The sequence below is a fragment of the Vigna umbellata genome, chromosome 2, assembly GCF_029865625.1.
Source record: "Vigna umbellata cultivar VRB3 chromosome 2, Vumbellata_1.0, whole genome shotgun sequence".
Lineage (NCBI taxonomy): Eukaryota > Viridiplantae > Streptophyta > Magnoliopsida > Fabales > Fabaceae > Vigna > Vigna umbellata.
Genome location: NC_142166.1, coordinates 23110456 through 23134763, shown reverse-complemented (window position 1 = coordinate 23134763; position 24308 = coordinate 23110456). Strand labels below are relative to the sequence as shown.

General features: G+C 36.4%; 2 protein-coding genes across 2 annotated transcripts; both read left to right on the top strand.

Moving 5' to 3' along the window:
- Positions 1–10921: 10921 nt before the first annotated feature.
- LOC148203645 (uncharacterized) lies at positions 10922–12542 on the top strand. Its single transcript, XM_088107695.1, has 3 exons — positions 10922–11914; positions 12004–12071; positions 12299–12542. Exons 1-3 carry the CDS (start codon positions 10922–10924, stop codon positions 12540–12542), a joined length of 1305 nt encoding a protein of 434 aa, XP_087963821.1.
- Positions 12543–12830: 288 nt separating this feature from the next.
- LOC148203644 (uncharacterized) lies at positions 12831–13401 on the top strand. The gene is made up of 2 exons (XM_088107694.1): positions 12831–13271; positions 13345–13401. Exons 1-2 carry the CDS (start codon positions 12831–12833, stop codon positions 13399–13401), a joined length of 498 nt encoding a protein of 165 aa, XP_087963820.1.
- The last annotated feature ends 10907 nt before the right edge of the window (positions 13402–24308 follow it).

The window sequence follows — 24308 nt, the reverse complement described above, 5'->3', positions numbered from 1 at the left end:
CATAATAACATTTATTTGATTAACATTGAAAGTGCATCTAGTCATTGCATAACATGTTTAGTTGCAAAAGAGGAAAATCCTTGGTTATGGCAGAAAAGAGTTGCACACATTCATATGCAACATTTGAACAAATTGATCTCAAAAGATCTTGTGATTGGTTTACCTAAATTGAAGTTTGAAAAAGATAAATTATGTTCTACATGTCAAAAGGGAAAACAAACCAAATCATCTTTTTCATCCAAAAGCATGATTTCTACAACAAAACCTTTAGAACTTTTGCATATGGACTTGTTTGGTCCATCTAGAATTAAAAGTTTCGGTGGAAACTACTATGCTCTTGTGATTGTTTATGATTACACTAGGTTTACTTGGATTCTTTTTAACCTTGAAAAGTGAAGCTTTTAAAGCATTCAAATCATTTGCAAAATGTGTTCAAAATGAAAAGGATTTGAAAATCAAAAAATTGAGGAGTGATCACAGTGGTGAATTTCAAAATGAACCTTTTGAAAAGTTTTGTGATGAGTATGGAATAACTCATAATTTTTCTGCTCCTAGAACTCCTCAACAAAATAGGGTTGTTGAAAGGTAAAATAGGTCATTAGAAGAATTAACTAGAACTCTCTTGAATGAATCAAATGTACCTAAATATTTTTGGGCTGATGCAGTTAGTACTGCTTGTTATATGCTAAACAGAATGCTTATTAGGTCTGTTCTTAAGTTAACTCCTTATGTACTGTTTAAAGGAAGAAAACCAAATGTGTCTCACTTAAAAATCTTTGGATGCAAATGCTTTGTTTTGAATAATGGTAAGGATAATCTAGGCAAATTTGAAGCTAAATCTGATGAAGCAATCTTCTTAGGTTACTCTTTAACTAGCAAAGCATATAGAGTGTTCAATAGAAGAACCTTAATAATTGAAGAGTCAATGCATGTTGTCTTTGATGAAATTGTGGACCTTGAGGTGAACCCTCTTGAGTCAAATAAACAAATTACAGGTGATGAGGATTATTTAAGGGAAGCTCTTGAAGAGTTGTATCTAAATGAAAACAATCATAGAGAAACTCAAAATCAAGGAGTGGATCCCAAAAGCTACATTCAACCTCGTGGTCTCTTCCTAGACAACATCATTGGAGACATCTCAAAAGGGGTAACTACTAGACACAATCTAAACAATTTTTGCCTAAATGTAGCTTTTGTGTCTCAGATAGAACCCAAGAATATAAAAGAAGCTCTTCAAGATGATAAGTGGTGCATTGCTATGCAAGATGAGCTAAATCAATTTGAAAGGAATGACGTCTGGGAACTCATTCCTAGAAAAGAAGACTATCAAGTCATAGGAACAAAATGGGTTTTCAGAAACAAGCTTGATGAAGATGGAAACATCACAAAGAATAAAGTAAGACTAGTTTCAAAGGGATACTGTCAAGAGGAAGGTATAGATTACGATGAAACTTATGCACCAGTAGCCAGGTTAGAAGCAATTAGACTTTTACTTGCTTATGCATCTTTGATGAGATTTAAACTATATCAAATGGATGTTAAAAGTGCATTTTTGAATGGTTTTATAAAAGAGGAGGTATATGTTAGTCAACCTCTTGGATTTGAAGATTTCAAATTTCCTGATCATGTATATAAACTGAAAAAGGCATCGTATGGCCTTAAACAGGCACCTAGGTCTTGGTATGAAAGACTTAGTACCTTCTTGATTGAGAATGATTTTTCTAGAGGAAAGGTTGATTCAACCTTATTCATTAAGAAAGTAGGAAAACACATCTTGATTGTTCAAGTGTATGTAGATGATATTATCTTTGGATCTACAGATGATTCATTGTGTGAGGGATTTGGAAATATAATGCAAGGTGAGTTTGAGATGTCTATGATGGGTGAGCTTAATTTCTTCTTAGGACTACAAATAAAGCAAATGGATAAGGGAACTTTTGTTTCCCAAACTAAATATTGTAGAGAAGTGTTTAAGAAGTTTGGAATGGATACTTGTAAGGAAGCCAATACCCCTATGACAACTTCTTGCTACTTAGAGAAGAATGAATTTGGTGAAGAAGTAAATCAAACTATGTTTAGAGGAATGATAGGATCTCTATTGTATTTAACTGCTAATAGACCAGACATTATGCAAAGTGTATGTGTGTGTGCTAGGTACCAAGAAAATCCTAAGGAATCTCATTTAACAGCTGTCAAAAGGATTCTGAAATACCTTAAAGGAACCACCTCTTTTGGACTTTGGTATCCCTCCGATGCTACACCTAGCTTAATAGGATATTCTGATGCGGATTATGGTGGCTGTAAAATTGATAGGTAAAGTACTAGTGGAACTTGTCATTTTCTGGGTTGTTCCTTAGTGTCCTGGCACTCAAAGAAACAAGCGTGTGTAGCCTTGTCTATCACTGAAGCTGAATATATTGCTGCTGACAATTGTTGTGCCAAAATTCTCTGGATGAAACAATAATTCAAGGATTTTGATATCTTCCTTGATCACATTCCTCTGAAATGTGACAACACTAGTGCTATAAACCTAACCAAGAACCCTATCCTGCACTCAAGAACTAAGCATATTGAGATTAGACATAATTTTTTAAGAGACCATATTCAAAAGGGAGATTGCCAAATAGAATACATTGATACCTTGCATCAATTAACAAACATATTTACAAAAGCATTGCCTAAGGATAGATTCTATGAACTCAGACGAGAATTAGGAGTGTTAGACATGTCTTAGAATTAAGAATTTTGCAATTTTTGGATTTTTCGTAACTTCAGCGTATTTAATCGAATATCTAAACAGACAATCGATTATTCTTGGCTTTTGAGAAAAGTCTCCTAATCGCAAATAATCGATTATCCTATGGAATAATTGATTATCCTAACTCAAACCCAAAACTGGGCATTTATGAACAAATAATCGATTATCTTCATCCATAATCGATTATCATGCAATTTCTGGAAATTAACTTATGAACAGATAATCGATTATCACTTACAATAATCAATTATAATGCGTGCAAAGCTCAAAATAGAGTCGTTACAACGACTATAAACGGCTATAAACGGCCATAAACGAGTAGTTTTCAAATCCTTCCTATAAATAGCCCCTTATAATCGATTAGCAGTCACACTTTTGCACCCAAAACACTGCTCAACTCAAATCTGCACCAGACTTTTCCTCTCTTTTCATCTATATTCACACATCCCAATCTCAATGGCTGATTCAAGAAGATCACGCAGAAGGCCAGCTGGTGCTTCTTCTTTCAGACCCCATGCCCCTCGACCAACAATCATTAATGGTTGGATCTCCGATAAAGAGAAACACGCCGAATACGTTCACCTCTAGCAAGAACGTCAGATAATGGCGGTCAAATTCATCCAACTTGATTTCTACAGGTTCTGTGGGTTCCGGTTTCCAGATTTATTTGGCGCTCATGGTCTTATGCATCTCGTAGAACAAAAGGGATGCATATACCCTGATCTCATTCGTGTCTTCTATTTCAATTTGTGTTACCGTGATGGGATCTTCACAACAAAAGTAAAGGGGGTGCCAATTATATTGGATGATGATATCTGGACAAATGTTGCACATCTAACTATCTGGGATGATGTTGTCAAAGTTCATCTTGGAGACCCAGATTTCAACCGCCTTCTTGCTTTTCAATCTTTTCTGAGACACCCTCAACAACAAAGACATCGTCGTCAACTGGTAGTGGGCGGATTCAAGGTGGAAGAACGCCTAATTCATTATCTAATTGTATGGCTTCTATGCCCCGTACCACCAATCACGCTCAATGCTCTGAGCAAGATCTTCTTCTATTGTATGGGATTCTAAATCACATACACATTGATTGGCCTGCACTTATCTCCGACACTATGCTGAAGGCTAAGAAGTATAATGCTTATCATCTTCCCTATGCACTTCTCATTTCTCGAATTCTTGAATACAAAGGAGTAAATGTGGAAGTTGAACTCACTCAAGCCATCCAAGCCATTGGAACTGAAATTGGGGAGACAACATTTCGCCAAATAGGATTTGTTGCTCATGGATGTGTGATCCTTCACAAGGATGATGATCACCAAGATGTTTAGAATGACGATATGGACGCTCATATGGCTGAACCAGTATAAGCTGTTGCTCCTACTGATGCTGGTCCTTTCCAAATTCCTTCATCTTCCACCCTATCCATGGCGGAACATTTTGCCAAGTTGTCCAAACAACTAGAGGACATGAGTCTTGCTCAACAAGCTCATTTTGATCAAATCTTTGAGTGGCAGCAAACTCATGAAGAATATGTGATTGACCAGTTCAACGACTTTGACACTCGTCTTAGGAACGATGAAAATTGCCTCAATCTTCAACCTCCAGAAAGACCACCCAGTCCAGAGTTTTAGTATTACGATTTTATGTTAGTTTGCTTGCTTGATTGTTTGTTTTGACTTCATATGATGTTTCTAAATGCTCATGTCTTTCTTTATGATGGAATTTGTAATCCCTCTTTCCATGAATACAATGCCTTCTTGTTCTAGTGCATACATTCTTTTAGTAAGGGGGAGATCATATTAAGGGGGAGCATTTTTATTCATCTTTTTGCTTATGATAAAAAAGGGGGAGAAGAATCAACTCCTAGTGCAGTTGCTGCTAACCCATTTTTTGTTGTCTGTTAGTGTGTACTTTATACAGATAGCCCAAAGTTGCTTTTAAACAAGTGATTTTTGATCATCATCAAAAAGGGGGAGATTGTTACCAATGAGGAGCATTGGTACTTTGAAGATAAATTATTTTGATGATGCTGTAAGAGATAAACTTGAAGAATCTAGTTATAATTGTTTTAAAAGCACTTTTGTAATTTTCAAATGTATTAGGAAAGTTTTTAAACATGTAAAACTTAGAAATGTCGTATCTTTAAGATAGTTACGCATGTAATTGATTATGTGATGGAATAATCGATTATCATGAGCTTTCTTGAAAAACCATTTCGCTCTAAAATAATCGATTATTACCTCAAATAATCGATTATCACTCGTCCTGATGAGAACTGCCCAAGTCACTGGAATAATTCATTGTTCCTCAGAATAATCGATTATCACTTTTTGAAAAACCCTGTAACGGACTTGAATAATCGATTATCACTAACAATAATCGATTATTACTGGCAGTTGTAATGTGTCTTTTCAACTGCAGACCAGTTGGCTATATATAGTTGTTTTAAAACCCTTAGTGAGGGAACCTGAGCTTTTTGAGAGTACAGTGTAAACTGAGGAAATTCCAAAAAGCTAGTTCATTGAATTGCCTAATCTTGTGAATAGGAGAAGCTACGCTTTGTGTGTCAAAGGTCAGAGCGATTCTCTTCAAGTTAGCAAAGCTGCTATCTTCCAGTTCGTTGGTCGAAGGAAGATTGTTTCTGCACTGTTCCAATTCGTTGGTCGAAGGAAAGCATAGGTTGTTCACTTCCGATTCGTTGGTCGAAGGAAGCTCCCTTCCGATTGGTTATCCTGCAAAACAATTTAAATTTTTTGATGTTGGTACCCATTTGAATTTGGGTCCTTGCTTGTCAGTTGCAGAAAGTTGTTCCTCGGGAACCCATTTGTATTTTCCCTTTGGAATACCAACATTTCTAAAATAGCAGTTTCTTACTGTGTGACCAAGTGTATTGTAGTAAAAACATGCATTAGTAGTAGGTTTACTCAGATCAATAAATTTCTTTGAGTTTATCCTATTACTTTTAGCCTTATAACCAATACCTTGTCTGTAGATAGCTTTTCCAGATGATCTCAACACAACATCAAGAATTTCTTTGCCTTGAGTGAATTTTGCCAATGTGCTGGTTAAGTACTGAATTTTTTCAACATGTAGAGGACAATTATCATACTCTTTCTCAACAACTTGTAATTCGGTCTTTACTATCTTTGCAAATTTCAGAGCTTCTTCAAGATCTTTTTCAAGCTTTTCATTATCCTGCACAAGATTATCAATTTTGTATTCATAATCTCTTCTCTCAGATGATAATCGATTCACTTTGTACTGAAGTCGCATGGCCTCTACATGAATTTCCTGAAATGCATCAAGTAGCATGTAGTACTTGACTTCTATTGGTTCATTTTTGAATTCATGATTACTATCATCCTCTGATTGTACAGAGCCTGCCATGAAGCATAGATTTAACTCCTCTTCAGCACTATTGTCATCATCACTTAAAGAGTCCTCATCACTATTTTCCCAAGCAATAAAAGCTTTCCTCTGGTTCCTGTTCTTGTTCTGAGGATACTTGGAGAATTCTTTCTGCTTGTTCTTTAAGTCTGGACAGTCAGGCTTGATATGACCATCCTTTCCACATTCATAGCATTGAACAACGTTGCTTCTTGAACTCTTCTTTCCTCCTCTTGGGAAAGCTGCATTGTTAGTTGTAGAATTTTTCTTTTTCATGAATCTGCTAAATTTTTTTACCATCATATTCATCATATCTTTTTCTGGTATATCTGCATCTGATTCAATTTCAAGTTCATGAATCTTTGTAGCTTTCTTGCTTGTGGCTTTTAGAGCAATCGATTTCTTCTCTTCAATTTCTTTTTCCTCCTTTAGCCTTCCCAGCTCCAACTCATGTTCTCTGAGTTTTCTAAACAATGTGGCCATGTTCATGCTGGTCAAGTCTCTTGACAAAAATTGCAATAACCTTGGGTTGCCAGCTTCTATTCAGACTTTTCAATATCTTGATATTGATCTCTTCTTTGTCTAACACTTTTCCTAGAACCATCAGGTGGTTGACTATGTGAGTAAATCTTTTCTGTACTTCATATATAGTGTCTCCAACCTTCATCCTGAATAGTTCATACTCATGTATCAGCGAGTTCTTTCTAGCTCTCTTTACTTCTTCTGTGCCTTCAGGCGTGACCTCAAAACGTCCCACATTTCCTTTGTTGTCTTGCATTGTGAAATCCTGAAAAATTCATCCATAGTTAGTGTAGAAGCAATTACATTTCATGCTTTGACATCATATTGGGCTCTACGATTTTCATCCTGAGTCCACTCAGAAAAAATTTTCAAAACAGTTTTTCCGTTAACAACATGAGTTGGCTCAAATGGACTGTTTAGGGTTGCATCCCAAGCACCTTTATCCACGGATTCAAGAAAGATTTGCATCCAGATTTTCCAAAAAGCATAGTTTTCACCAGCAAATAGTGGTGGTCTATTTATTGATGCACCTTCACCAAAGGTTTGAGAACTAAAAGCCATTTTCTAGGAACAGTTGATTTAACAGAAAACGTAATCGACTAGTTTTTCAAATATCTTATGAAAACTAGCTCTGGTGCCCATTGTTGAAAATAGAATGGCTTAGTTTTCAACACCAAGAAGGGGGTGAATTAGTGAAATACAAAAACAATGTTTTCTTTAAATCTTTTTCGCAAAGTAGATGTCTTTAAAAGCTTTCTTGAAACGCAAGGAAAAAACTTTGTAGTGCAGCAGAATATAGTCGAATGAGTAAAAAATAAAGTCGACTGAATGTAACAGAGTAGGGATAGAAAATCAAACACTGGGTTTTTATACTGGTTCGGGCAAGCCTACATCCACTGTTCTTTCACCACAAGCAGCAAATGCACTATAATGATCAAGGTTTTTACAAAAAATCTTTTATAGAGACCTCCACGTCAAAAATATAAAACACCTCTCTAACCCTCTAATCAAAATATAGGCATATAACACACAAAGACCAACAACAAGATGTCCCCTCTCCTGTCGTCTTTAACCAGTTTGAACAATCCTCAAAGTCCAAAACGTCGCACGTTTTCTTCCTATAGTCACAACAGGGCAACCACAATCTTCATAAGATTGAGAGAAACTGATCACGAAACAGACACCTCAAGTGCATGTTGATCAGACAGTAAGAGCACACAGATTCTTGCTCATCAAGCAATCACCAAACATGAACACCACGGTCTTCTTGATGAATTCTTGGAGCTTTCACACTTTCTGCAAGAGATCAATAATCTGAAAGAAATCAATCAAATCGTTAGAATCACAAAAGTTATAGAATTCACATTCGAGTCTATTTATAGTTTTCATAATTCTGATACTCTCAAGTCGACTTAGCTACTAATGCAATCGAATACAACACTTCAGTCAAAGTAGTTAGCAGCAATAAATGCAGTTAATTGAATGGACAATTAATGTAGTCGAATCATAATAAATGCTTGGTCAACATATTTAAAAATATAGTCGTTGTAACATTTAATTCAAGCATTAACATAATTTCAAAACTGTAACAGACTTAGTCGAATGCAGGTTGCATGTAATCGACTATACAACACAATTAAACAAAGTTTTGAAAAACTTTCTCTTCAAAAATTCTCACATCACACTTTGAAAAAGTTTGTGCAAAGCCACGAGTTTTAATCGACTTACTTCATAATGAAGTCGACTTAAAAATGTTGTTTTGCCACATATTATAAGTTCAACAAAAGAGCATGTGGTTTTCCTTTTCTAAAATATATGTCATACATTCACAGATAAGATCTCATGTAAAACACAGTGAATTGCAGCAATGACAGAATCAACACAAACATGTTCTCAAATAATCATAAACATGAAAGTTATGAACATGTAACATATAACAACACATGTTGTTATTAATACTATTGTCATCATAAAAAACTAGAAGTTCTTTGAGATTGTAAGGTTTGGCTAAACCAGTGCTCCCCTTATCAACAATCTCAACAAATAACAACAGGGAACTCAAACCAATCTTCACGAGATTGCAGAATCTGATCACGCAGTAACACCCAAGTGTGCATATTTGATCAGTCTTCGAAACACAACAGTCTTGCTCTTCAAGAAATCACAAGTTGTTGATCACCACGGTCAATCTTGTTTCTTGGAGCTTTTCCTCTCTTTATGTAAGATCACAACTTTCTTTAAATGATATGAAATATTTAGAATCACAAAAAGTTCTTACAGAATTCAAAACTACGTCAATTTATAGTATAACACATATCAGACGCATTTTAATCAATTGAGCTACTAACGAAATCGAATATAACAATCAGTTATAACAGAATTAGCAGCAGTCAAACAAATAATTGAATGTACAATTAATGCAATCGACTATCATTTAATGTTTGGTCAACATATTTAAAAATATGACCGTTATGTTAGTTGTTACCAACATTTAACAGATTTTCAAAACATCAACTAACTAATTCGAATACATAGTGCATGCATTCGATTAAGTGAAATCTATTTGCACAATTTTGTAAACTTTTCTCTTTGAAAAAATCACAGCACAGTTCAAAAAAGTTTGTGCAAACACACGAGTTTCAATCGATTCACCCCATAATGTAATCGACTTAAAACTGTTGTTTTGCCACACATTTAAAGTTCAACCATAGTGCTTGTGATTTTTCTTTTCCCGAAAACATATGTCATGCATACACATATAAAATCACATATTTCACATAGTGGTATGTAATGAACAACACAAACATAGCGCAAACATGTTCTCAGATATGCTTTATCAGGTTTAACACATTAAAGAAAAACATATGACATGTAAACATAGAACATGTATTATAGAATATTCATGTGTTATTAATTATGTGTTGTCATCATCAAAAACTCAGATATTACTGAGATTGTAGGTTAAGCTAAACCTGTGCTCCCCCTATCAACAATCTCAACAAATAATTACCCACGAACACCATCCTATTCATGTAAATCCTCCTTAATTACTCTAAAGATATGCTAGATTGTGTTAATAGGTATATTTTTAACACTTTTGGGTCATGATATATATAGTGTATAGCCAATATTTGACATATTTTAAGATAGACAATTTTTCCTAGGATTCTTCTTCTTGCACCCTATCAAATTTCTTTCTACACTCCATATATTTCCAGAAGGGGTATTTCTGCCTCCACCACCACCCCTTGCTCCCTCCACCACCCCATTCATGTTTTACCCCTCCCTCCACCTCCCCATTCCTGTTTTACCCTTACTAAAATTTTACTTTTAGGGTTAATATTTTTTAACCTCTACCCACTCCAATCCTCTACATGAATGTATGCAGCAACGACTCTTCTTCCTCTTTAACGTTCGACTTCGTCCCCTCATTGTTTCATTGTGCTCTTCTTCCTCTTTCACGTTCCACTTCTTCCTCTCATTCTTTAATTGTGGTAGAATTGTGGTGTGAGGGTGTGGTGGAGTTTCATTAAGTGGTGTGCTTAGTGGGAGATTGCAGGTGGTGGTGGAAGGAATTGATCCAGCGGTGCCAAAGATCGGTCTGTGGTGGTGGTGTGATGGTGCTTGAGGTGTAGTGGAAAAAGGGGTGAAGGTGGAGTGCATAAATTCATCGTGAAGATGCGTAATAAACCCTAAAATAAACATGTAATCTTTAAACGAATATGAGCATCTGTCAGCGAATGTCAACATCCGTTTAAGGTAAAACGGATGTCGATATCCGTTTTGCCTTAAGCGAATGTTGACATCTGCAGACGGATGCTCACATCCGTTTAAAGATTACATGTTTATTTTAGGGTTTATTTTTATTAGTTTAATTTTTTATATTAATTTTGGAGATATTTTAACAATGTAATTTATATGCTTTGATGTATTATTTTTGAATATATTTTTGATGTATTTTAATAATGTATTTTTGAAGATCTTTATTGTCATTAGTTTATATTTATATTTTTGTATTTTGCACGTTATATATAACTAGTTTTTAAATTTAATGTTTTTGTATAATATATATTTTTATATATGATTTTTGTATTCTTTAACAATTTTATAATTATATAAAAAATTACTTATTAGTTTAATTATATGAAATATATAATTTTATTATATTAATATTTTTATATTTGTGTGATTAATTATTAATTATGTTAATAAGACTGATTATAATTTTATAGGTGATTATTATTTAAAATGGATGAATATCTTCATATAGATTCTCAAGTTGGTTCTGGTTTGATATCCGATTTCTCTTCATTCATTAGCGAAGTTGTAGAGGGAGATTTGACAAATAAATTTACCACAAATGAAATATTTCGTTCACGGGAGCACTTAATTGATTGGGTAAGAGGCATGGCTTATGATTTAGGATTTGTTGTGGTAATAGTAAGATATGATATAGCTACTGGTGTACGGGGAAGAAAAACGTTCGTCATACTTGGATGTAAAAGAGGAGGGGAATATCGAAAATACAAAGTTGATGCGGTGCCTAGTGTATACGACACTCGTAAATGTGAGTGTCCGTTTAGATTAAAGGGTAAACCATGTTCAGATGGGGATGGATGGGTGTTGAAGGTGATGTGTGGACATCACAACCATGAGTTGGCTGAAACTTTAGTTGGGCACCCTGATGCTGGCAGGTTAAATATGAGTGAGCAATCATTACTGGTTGATATGACAAAGAGTAATGTTACACCTGCAAATATTTTATTAACCCTCAAACAAAATAATGATCGAAATGTCACAATGATTAAACAAATCTACAACGCATGGCAAGCGTATAAACGATCATTGAGAGGGTCCAGAACTGGACTACAACAGTTTATGATGTTGTTTGACCGGGATAAGTACATTCATTGGAGTAGGTGTGCCTACGATTCAGAGGTTGTTACTGCCTTGTTTTGGACACATCCTGATGCGGTGAAATTGTTAAACTCATTTAATGTTGTATTTTTGATGGATTCCACATATAAAACAAACAGATATAGACTTCCGTTGCTTGAGATTGTGGGCATGATGTCTGTAGGGTTAACCTTCTCAGCAACATTTGCTTTCTTGTCTACTGAAAGGCAGAGTAATTTCACACGGGCTTTGGAAAAGCTGAAAGGTTTATTTTTAACATCTGAGGGTGGTCCTAAAGTCATTGTCACTAACCGAGACTTGGCTTTGATGAATGCCATTGCAAATGTATTCCCTGAGTCATATCAAATGTTATGTCAGTTCCACATCCTTAAAAATGTAAAGTTAAATGCAAAATATCAATTCATTATACTAAGGCTTGGGATGTGTTGATGGATGCATGGGAAAATGTGATGGATTATGCTGATGAGAGCTTGTTTGTTGAGTATGTGAATGGTGTTCAATACGCGAGCAATTCATGGCCTTTGTTCTTTTAATATGTGAATCAGACTTGGACTATTCTGTATAGTACATACTTTGTAAAGTTCTGGACGAACATAGTAATGTATTTAGGGAACACAACCACAAATAGGTATGTTGTAATGTTATTTTATTTGTTTGTTTTGTAGATAAATATTTATTTGCACTTGTTGATGGTTTTTTTTATTTCAGGGTTGAGTCTTCTCATTGGAGTCTGAAGAAAGTTTTGGGCAATAATATGGGTGATTTGTGTTCTTGTTGGGATAGTATTCATAACGTTGTTATCCTACAACAGAACAAGATTAAGGCTTCATTTGAAAGAAGTCTGTTGCTCACAAGTGACCCTTTTAAAGGATACAGATATAGAAAACTTATTAGGCGTGTCTCTCGATATGCATTGGATCTCATTGTTGAGGAATTGGAAAGAGTGCAATAGATAGGATTGGACTCATCAAAGTGTGGATGCATATTGAGACGTACATTTGGTGTCCCTTGTGCATGTGAATTAGCACGGTATGATGCTGGATTGATCCCTCTGGGTGAATTTCATATCATGTGGCGAAGATTGCATTTCTCAAATGTTGAATTAAATGAAACCGAGCCCCAGTTATCCATTAAAGATAAGTTGAAACAAGTAGAAGAACGACTCAATGAGGTTGACATTGGAGGTAAAGTCACCATCAAGTAGAAGTTAATTGATATTAGTTGTCCTACATTGACATCAATGGTCCCTCCATTACATAAAGTCAAGACAAAGGGTGCACAAAAAAGTAAAGTTCAACGAAGAGAAAGGTCTACTACGCGAGATCCATCATATTTTGAGTATGTCGACGCCTTTCATTCAACCATAGAATCTTCATCTGTGAAAAGTAAATTGCAATCAAAGCCAAATGCAATGAAGAAAAAGAGAGTTCCAATGATAGACCAGTTTCATTCTATTACTCATCCCTTCATTGTGGATGTTGTTGATGTTGTGGCTAATGGTCACTATGGATATAGATGCATTGCTGCGTCATTGGGACTTAGAGAAGATTCATGGCCCGTTATTAGAAATGATCTGTACAAAGAACTCAGTCAATGGCATGATGAATACGCAAGCCTAGTAGGAGGGTATGATAGACTAGAAGAACTGAGGAACTCTTTGTTGGTGCAGTCACAGTCGACGGTAAGTGTTTCCTGTTTTATGTATTTTATTTATTATATTTATTTTATCTAACAACTTGTTTTATTCATAACAGGTTAACAGGAAGAAGTGGATGACATTACTAGACATTGGTTATGCAATTGCTAACTGATATAATGTCATCTTAGTGTGTATGTCATCATCTCAAAATTATAGTATCTTCCCACTACGTTGCACACCTCCTTTTGATATAACTCAACATCGCTTAATTTGTATAAGACATGTTCATGGATGTCATTTCGTGCAAGTAATTGTATTATTTTGTGATTTCATTTGAAAATTACTTATCACTCAATTAACTATTGTAATTTGTATAATGCAGGTTAAGTTACAAGAAGGTTTGCCTTTGCCCATGGTGAATATCATCTCCTCAACCCACTGTTATCCTGAGGCACGAGTGTGGTCATCTATTTATACTAGTAGGATGCAAACATTTGCATAGTTGATGGGCGTAACGACAACTTATGTTGACTTAGGTGATTCGTGATATTTATGAAGATATGTAAAAATACACTATTACTTTTTGTTAAGGTGTAAATTCAATTTTAATTTTTTTGAATCAATAATTTTTTGTGTGTCCCACTTGCCTCTTATTTCGTCCCCCTTTACATTGTGAATCAATAATTCTGTTTTGAATTCCAGGCAACTGACTATGATGGAACATAATTAATACCATTATCTTTTCCTTTTTGGTGTTTTCGAGTTCGGTCTTTGGAGACGCTCTTATTCCTATAATTTCTATTTCTTTTTTGTTTTCGCTTGTGTTCGGTCTTTTTTTATTTACCTATCACAACTCTTTTCAATTTATCAAGATCGTTTGTATTTCTTGTTTGCCTATATCAAGGTAATTTCATTGTGTTTACCTATTAATGCTTGTCACAGCCACCACATTCTGTTTTGTGTTCATCTTTATGTTTTGGAACCCAAATGAAATTAAAGTTTATATATATTTTTCTATATTTTAATATGATAATACGTAAACATTAATTGTTCATATTATTCTAATTGACTAGGTAGCTAATGGAACTTAAAGCAATAGTCCTGATCCTTTACAACTTTTGAGTTGGCACGTGCCTGTATCCTCTTATTACGAGCTCAATATAAACCTCGATAATATATGTTTAATTGTCGGAAACTTAATAAATTTTATATTGAAGAAATACAAAAAAGTTAAACAAAATGACTTTTAAAGTTATTCGTAAGTTTAATTTATACTTTATTATTGTTGTGTTTTTTCAGTTAACCATTTTTTGAAGATCTATACGGGGTATTAGAAGTGATCTTGTATTAGATAAATATAATATGGATTTTGCATTTACTCAAGCAAATATAATAACTCTAAGTCTTATATTTAGTAGACAAGAGAAAGTTGAACAAAATATTTGTTTTTGAGATAATATCAATTCTCGTGCCCCAGATGCATGCCCACATTTCATATACATGTCAAGTAGAGAAGTTGCCAAAAAATTGTCCCTATTGGTATCAGTTCTTAAAGAAAACCCATGTATTTCTTTTCCATGTCGTAACATAGATGAAGCTGCACACGCTGACAAAATGGTAGTAACAATTTTCAAACACGGAGCCACACTCATTTACATAATGAAAAAATGAAATACAAAGTCCTATCAATTAGACGTCGACCGTCTACCACGCACATGCCTTTGCGCTCTCCTAGTCGGGGAATATTCATCGATGCCCTCATTACCAATCTGAAGCAGGTCCACCGACCCCAGATGTGCAACAGTACCCTCGGTCACAATTCGACACGATATCAATAACTGTAACATTCTCGCCATTCGCCTAAATCTAGCTTGCATTATAATTATATCAAACAAATAAATAAACATGGTTAAGAAAATTTAATAACATAAGTAATGAAAAATAACATACCACGACGCCAGATGGTGAAGGTGGAGAGGATCTACGATGGGGTCGTGGCTCCTGTGGAACATCGGGGCGCTGTGTAGGCGTAAGAGCCGGTCTCGCGTCAGTTGGAGCAGGATAATATAGGGATGTGAAACCCTCCTAAACCACTGTATGTATCCACCGACACATTCAAAAGGGTATGATGCTTGTCTCACATTCATAATAACGTGATCCATGAAGTGCAACCATGCATAATCAACAGCGACTACATCTGCATCTACAACGGTAGTGATTGGTCATGGAATCTCCTGGTAAAACCCAAATTGCCTCATTACACGCTCAAGCAAATGACGGGAAATGGTGTCACCAATCTGAATCCATCCAAAATACATACAGATGTCGAAGAATGGATGAATGCCTTGATGTCCCTCATATGGATGTCATACAACTCCACTGTATGTTAGACCATCCAACTACGACCAAATCTCTGCAAGAGTCGAACTCTGCCGAGGGCTCTGCCACCTAGCCGCATGTGGTGTGGTGTCATCATAAAAAGACACCAACCACCTCTTTCCCATGCTAGGGAAATTCTTGTATATCCAACTCTAAATATGCAATTATTCAATTAAATATCTTTCGTCTTTAAACATAGAAATAAGTACATCAAATAAATGTGAAGGGTATATGTTTGTACTTGAAACAGAGTCAGATATCCAGCCATCTGCTTCGTGGAAGCCAGACTCGCATCCCCGAGCTGCTCGTACAAATGGGCGAGTGCAACAACAGCCCAGGCATAACTGCCACACACGTGTACGTCTCTAAATAATAGTAGGTAAGACACGCGTATAGAAGTGGCACTTTAATTTGCAAAAATCGTGCATCCTACTAGATGCAATAGATATGCTCTAGCAGCATAGTCCCAATGTTGCGACTAACACCTCTGAGCATATATCTCTCTGAACCAACTAAGTCTGACTTTTGGACTACGTGCATCCTCCATCTTAGCACCAGCTACGCCACCATGAACACCGAGTAGGTCTACAAGGGTTGTACGAGTTTCCTCAAACTCCAACTCCTCCAAATCACATAACTGCTCCATCATCGGGAGGTGAAGTAAAGTGGAGACATTGTTAAGAGTGATCGACATCTCCCCTACAGGGAGATGGAAACTACTTGTCTCAAAGTGTCATATCTCTATGAAATCGAGCAACAAGCCCTTAGCAACGTAATCATAGCAAATCTCTGTGAGAGGCATCAAAGAGGAATTCAACACAATGTGTTGAATTCCCTTGGCACATGATCCTAACTTATTAACTTTTTTACAATGGGAGATCAACTTCAACATCTCCCGTTGATCCTACACAACAATATTTAATATACATTGTATTCGAAAAAAAATTAATAATTAAAATTTAAGTTATGCACTCACCCGGCCCTGCGAAATACCCTAACCAACATGTTGAGCATAATGCATCAGCAATGAAGCATCACGTGGACCTCCAGGAAATCCACCAACATCTTCCTCCTGTATGTCAGGAACATCGGCATGTTCCTCCTCCTCATCATCGTCGTCAACGGCCTCAAATGCCTCCTCCTAAACAGGACCCTCATAGGCCTGATATGCCTCCTCCTCAAACGCTCAGTCCTCAGCTATAGGGTCATTGATAACGGTTAAATATACCATTATCTGTGATATAATTTTGATACTAAACGCACCCTTTGTAACTTAGAAGCTTGCTTGAACTCATGTATTTAGTACAATTTTGTGAATAAGTGAGTAGGGGGTATACTTGATGATTTTATCACTAAATTCCCTTGATTTTGTAGGTTATTGGAATGATTTAAAAGAAGAGCAAAAGTATCAAGAAGTTGGAATTGCAGAGGGACAGTTAAAACATCAAAAAAGGAGCACAGGAGGTCACCAGAGCGCCTGAGCGCCAGTTTGTGTGGTGTAGGGCGCCTGAGCGCCAGCTTTGTACCCAGGGCGCCTGAGCGCCAGCTTTGTACCCAGGGCGCCTGAGCGCCAGCTTTGTACCCAGGGCGCCTGAGCGCCAGCTTTGTACCCAGGGCGCTTGAGCGCCCTAGTCAGGGGGCCTGAGCGCCCCAGTCAGGGCGCTTGAGCGTGTTACCAATAAGGAGTATTGGTAAATCTTGAAGAAATTTGTTTTGATGATGCTACAAGAAGTTTTAGTTGCAGAAGATATTAGAATTAGTTAAAAGCAATTTGTAGAAATTAAATGTAGTAGGAAAGTCTTGTAAACCTTGTAAACTTGCATTTTTAACTACAATAATCGATTATGATTAAGCAATAAGGAGGTCACCAGAGCGCCTGAGCGCCAGTTTGTGTGGTGTAGGGCGCCTGAGCGCCAGCTTTGTACCCAGGGCGCCTGAGCGCCAGCTTTGTACCCAGGGCGCCTGAGCGCCAGCTTTGTACCCAGGGCGCCTGAGCGCCAGCTTTGTACCCAGGGCGCTTGAGCGCCCTAGTCAGGGGGCCTGAGCGCCCCAGTCAGGGCGCTTGAGCGTGTTACCAATAAGGAGTATTGGTAAATCTTGAAGAAATTTGTTTTGATGATGCTACAAGAAGTTTTAGTTGCAGAAGATATTAGAATTAGTTAAAAGCAATTTGTAGAAATTAAATGTAGTAGGAAAGTCTTGTAAACCTTGTAAACTTGCATTTTTAACTACAATAATCGATTATGATTAAGCAATAATCGATTATCACAAGTCATACTTGAATAATCGATTATCACTTCATATAATCGATTATCATATTTTTGAAAACCTATAACGGACTTGAATAATCGATTATCACTTACAATAATCGATTATTCATGGCAGTTGGGAGCTGACCTTTGGCACTCAGTGTACTTGGCTATATATTTTGTTTTGGAGAAATTAGAAAGTAACGTTTTTGAACTGAGAAAGCTTAGAACACTGTGTGTCAGAGGAACGTTCACTACAGGAAAAATGCAATTTACAGACGGGCTTTTACCGAAGGCTTTGAAGCCCTCGGTACTGAGTTAATTACCGAAGGCTTGTAAGCCGTCGGTATCGTCCTGGGTAATTTAAGTCCCAATTTGTGTTTTTCGATCCCCAATCTAATTCTCTTGTGCTTCGTCGCTTTCGTGCTTTCTTCACACAATCCCCTCCCTTTCTTCAGCCGTCAGTTTCTCGGTCAGTCAGCGGTGGTGGTCCGTCAAGGTGGTAAGTGGTGTGTTGATCAGTCGTCGTTGACGGTGCGTGGTGGTTTTCGGAGTGTTGGATTAGGGTTCGTCGTCGGTCTGTTGCTTCGTTGAGGGTGGTGGTGTGGAGGTTGAGGGACTTTGTTGGAGGGGCCGCTGTGGGGTGTTGTCGTTGTCGTGGTCGTGAAGCGATATTCTGATAAAGGTAAGTTCCACAAAATTTCGTTCACACCGTCATGTTGATATTGCTGCCTTCATCTACTTTTCATTCATTTGTTCATTCACTTGTTAGTATATGATTGAAGGAACTTGGTTGAGGGAGTTGGCTGGAGTGGCCGTTGTGGGGTTGCGTCTTTGTCGTGGTGCATAAAGGTTGCCATCGTGAAGGGCTATCTCGGTTGAGGTAAGTTGTGCATTTAAAAATTGATTATGAGTTACAATGCTCTCTTGAATCTGTTTGATGTTAGTGTATGTTGTTGTTTGCTGTCTTGAATCTGTTTGATGTTAGTGTATGTTGTTGTTTGATTGAGAAAGATTGGTTTGTAATTGGAATAAGGGGCAAGGCACTGGCATGCCAGTGAGAAGTTTAAATTAGTACTAATAACAAGTCTGAATGGTTGCTCAATGGTGGGTTGAATACTCTAGACGTCTAAGTGTACTGAATGCCATTATTATTTTGACTGTAATTGTTATGTCTCTTAGTTGATTCCGCATTGAGACAGCTAAAATTGACAACAAAATTTGGTTTCTGGTTTTAATATAAAATCTCTGATGGCTGCTTAGTATTGTGTTCACTAATTTCATTTATATTTTTACCCAAAGTTAATTAGCTTCCTTTTAAAACCATCTACTGAATTAATAAAACTTTCTTTTTGTATGAATGGTTCTAACACGACCTCTTGATAGATTTATATTACAAGATATGAGGTTGATTTGATTCATTTTTGGACAAGTGTAAGTTTATAGTCCTTGAAAAGGATGAAATTTAATTCTGCTCTTCAAAGTAGTAATCTCTTTTTGGATCAACATCTTATGTGTTTTTTATGAGCATAGGGTCTTGGGTATTCCTTCTATCCGACATTAGTTTTTGTTTATTTGTTATGCATGAAGGTAATGATTTCAAATTTCTGGGGCACTGAGCAATATGTTAGTATGACTGTACTGGAACATCTGCATCTTTTTGGGGTGTCTTGGTCTTAAGTTTTTTATATATTTCTTACAAATCTGCCTTCTTAGGAGTTAAACCTCGAAGGTTTCCCCTATATCTCCATTTATTTTCCGAGAAAATCTTTCTCTTAAATTATATACATATTCCTCTTTAATCTTCCTTCTAAACTTAAACGTTGCACTATTCTCCTATATCTGAATTTTATGTGCTGGGAATTTCTATCCATCTTGCAAGGGAAAAAATAAATTTCTCAACGAGTGGCAAATAAAATGCAGCAATTATAATATTTAAGAGAATTTTAAAAAGTGTTTCCTTGGCCACATCGCTTCTGTCATCCTGATGGTCCAAACCATGAGGGAGAGTCACCATCTTTACCAGTGCCTCCTCCTTGTTAACATTGTTATTCATCTTGCAATTCACCAAATTAACATTGTTATTGATCTTTGATGGGTATGTCTGTTGAGCAGAAGCTGAATCTTGGTATAAATGGCACTTTAGAATAGCTGTAGGAGCATACACCATTAGCATGTTTGAACCATTATATTGATCCCTTCAAAACAACCAATAAAAAAAGGTTGGTTCAAGAAAAATAAAGACAAGAGGAAGAAAATAAAGAAAAGGGATTTGGAGAGGGAGAGTAATACCTGGTGGAGGGTAAGCATAAACTTCACTGAAACACCAAAAATTAGAAATAGAAAATGAGAATAGAGAATTATGAAAAAATATATCATTTTCCTGGTCAGCTCATGAGTGCTAAAATTATGTTAAATTAAGATTTTTTTAAAATAATCACTAACGATGTGGTATTATGGACAGAGTATGTTGATTTGAGAAGAGGAACCTCTGACCTCTCTCTCGTTCTCAGCCACCAACACCTGTTTTTTTGTTATTCTTTTTTGCTTCCTTTAAATATTTATAAATGTATCTTATATTATTTATGTCCAAGTCCAACAGATAAGCCTCCCTCTTCTTTCTTACACACACTGCGCACCTTTTCTCTTCTCTATTGCTTCGTTTTTGTCAACAAATACTTACACATTACAAACCAATCTCTGTCATGTCAGTGCTCTCACTTCTCTTTTTTCTCTGTTTCATATTTTACCAATTAGCTTCATAATAATATCGTATTGATCCGTATATTTAGTTACTCACTCTCGTAATCTCGAAATTGGCATCTAGATCTAGAAAATGTAGTCGTATTGTCTATATTTTCAACTGTGGACTTCTATTTAGTTACTCACTCTTGTAATCTTGAAATTGGCATCTAGTTACATTGTTTTATATTTCAACTATAATTACATTATCTATACATTAATGGATGTTCTATGGATTAATTGATGTTCAATGTATTCCTGATAATTGATTGCATCTTTGAGATGCACATTATGCATGTTTGTATGTGCTTGAAAACTTATAGGCAGGTCTGTTTGTAATTGAAATTTGATATACAGGTTTGGGTTGCACAAGAAATGCCATTTCTGTGAAAGCTGCTCTGCAATTTACCGAAGGCTTTTGCCCTTCGGTAAATGCCCAATGTTGGTCATTACCGAAGGCTTCTGCCCTTCGGTAAATACCCTCGTTTGGTCATTACCGAAGGCTTCAGCCCTTCGGTAATTACCGAAGGCTTTTGGCCCTCGGTAATTACCGAAGGGCGAAAGCCCTCGGTAATTGTTAGCGACAAGGGATTTACCGAAGGATTTTTGGCCGTCGATAAGCCTTCGGTAAACACCCATTATCGACGGCCTGTGGCTTTTACCGAGGGCTTCTGGCCTTCGGTAATGCCCTACTTTTTTGTAGTGGTTCTTAGAGAGCTTTTTGTTCATTGTTCCCTTGCTTGGTCTTGTGAAAGGAGAGGCTCGCGTATCGTGTGTGTCGATAGTCGAAGCAGACTCTCTTCAAGTTAGCAAGGTGCTCTGCCTGGTCTTGTGAAAGGAGAAGCTTGTGAATCGTTGGTCGATTGCTGAAGCGGTTCTCTTCAAGTTGGTAGAGTGGTTCTATTCATTTTATTCTTGTTCATTATCTTGTAATCTGTTAAACAATTTTTTAGTGAAAAAGGTTAATCACTATTTATAGTGATTAACGACTAGACGTAGAATCTTTTGATTCGAACCAGGATAAAAATTCTATGTTGATCTTCTTATTCCCTACACTCATTTTATTTTACGTATATCAACTGTTTGATAAATTTTCTCTAAGAAAATTGCTTTTCTAAAACGGACTATCAAAACTTGATTTGTGACCGTAACACGCTTTCCAAATATTTTATTCCGCTGCGCGACTCTATAACGGTACCGATTGTTCCGACAGAGCGCGCCAGTTTTGTCTTGTACCATGCCTGGGCGCCCCACTTAGGGCGCTGAGCACCAGCGAAGTGGACTTGGACCCATTTTTTGTTATTTTTATGTTCTATTTAAGGACTTGGACGTCTTAGGGATTGTGTCTTTTGATGACTTAAGCATAGAAACACACATTTTACCCCTTTGGGGGAAAATTTGGGGATGTGACAACTCTCCTCTTCTCTTTCTTGGGGGCAGATTTGGGGATGTGACAACTCTCATTTTCTCTTTCTAGGGTTTATCTATCTCTTCCATTCTTTCATTCCATTGTTCACCTAGTTTCTCCATGACGATGGGGAACTAAAACTCTTTTATTGTTGACGGATATCAACATCTGTTTTAGGGCCAAACAGATATGCAACATCTGTTCATGGCCTGTTACCTTCTTCCTCCTCTGAACACACGCACACACAAAGAAAACAAAAAGCACAAGAGAAAACACAATACATTTACAAAAAAATATTATAAACATATCATGCAAATGAAGCAAGAAACGAAGAAACGAAGACCCAAAGAACTAACCTCTCGTAGACCCAAGACGCAGAAACAAAGCACCACACACACCGTCGCACCGCTACACCGCCGAATGACCACCGCAAACTCCCTGCACCGCCGCACCAGAAAAAGCCACACCACCGCACCATGAAACCAAACGGATATAGAGAACGAATCTAGTGAGAGTGGGGGGTGGGAATCTGGAAAGAGAAAAAGTGAGACTTGGGAGAGTTGGGGGTGGGGCTGCGCGAATGAAAATGGTAAGGAATATGAAAAAGAACCAAACGGATATGGAGAAGCAAAGTAAGAGTTGGAAGATGAGAAGAAACAGATATGGAGTTCGGGTGGGAATCTGGAAAGAGAGAAGGAGAGTTGGGAGGTGGGGTTGTGCGAGTGAAAAGTGAAAATGGGTAGAAATATATAATTTCATATTAAAGTAAATAAATAGAGTTAAAAGTAAAAAATGTTATTTTTGTAATTAAAATTTTTTTACAGAAAGTTGGAGAGGTGAAAGGAACAAGGGGTGGTGGTGGAGGGAGCAACACCCTTCCAGAAGTTTTTATCCGAAAAAGGGATGGGATGAGTGTGTTCCGAGATTTTTTTTTTTTTGGAACTGATTTATTGTGTTTCGGAAATCAAAATGCAGTTTGATGGGTGCATAAGGAAATTTAATAAGTGCAAGTGGAATCACTTCATATTTTTCTTTCTAGTTAGAAATGTGCTTCCGCTTTTCTTCTTGCACCTCCTTTTTTTTATGCACCAAAACTTGGTATCTCCTTCTCCATCTTGAAGCTTCTTCCTATACCAAATTACTCTGAAAGCACCTTCTCCACACCCCTGAACTTTCTCATAACACCTCCACATTCCATGTCCCAGCATTTCCTTCCATCTCCATCTTCAAGCTCCTTCCTCGACCAAATTATTCTCACAACACCTTCATGAATTGGGTGTTATGGATTCAAAAATACTTTCCAAAACATCTAAATCAAAATATATTAATATATTTTGAATTGGGTGTTCTGAAAAACATTTCTAAATCTAGAAATTCCTTTCCAAACAATAAATCTAGAATATAAAAATATTTTCTGAATTAAATGTTTTAAAAATATTTTTAATTATGAAAATATTTTTAGAGTATTCAATAAAAAAATATTTCGAAAGATATTTATAGATCTGAAGAATAAACGATGCGAAATATGTTTTTTATATATTTTGAATTGAGTATTTCTAAATTTAAAAAATTCATTTCGAATACTCAAGATGAATTAAAAAAAAAGAAGAGAATTTTAATATTTTGGGGATTAAAGGTTTTCTGGGGTACAAGAAGGAAAAAAGGGATGTAGGTAGAAAAGGCCACATCCTTTTAAGATGCAACTGTTGGCCCGTACCTAGGATCGTCCTTAGAGCAAACTATCCATTGCTAAAAGGGTTATTTTCTTCTACACCTCTTTATTCTTCCTCTACCCTAGATCTGAAAGTACAAAAATATTCTCGGCAGTGATCCAAGGAGAATACCATGTAAATTGAATTAGTGCAAGTCATTGCGGGAGAAGAACTTTAGGGAAAGATGTGTGGTCCTTGTGTTCAAGAGTTTAGGTAAAAGCTGAAAAGGGTGTTCAAGAGTTTGCATGCAGAACCAAGAATAAACATCCTTAAACAATATATTCAACTAGTTATTTAACATATTTTTCTTCGTTTTTAAAATAGTGAGTAGTGATATAAATTATTTAGAAAGGACTAATATTCAGAAAGTGATAATAAGATTTGGTATTGAAGAAAATAGGCAGAAGAAGTAACTAATAGCGAAAGTTTGATCTGAAAGCAGTAAGAAATCTTGCGGATCGTGTGTGTAGTCAACTAAACTGAAAGAGGAAAAGGTGGAAGATCTTCCATGTCTTCGGGATCATGTACCTACCAATTTACCATGTTCTGTCAATTTTAAATATTAACTTTTGCTTTTAATGTTTTCATC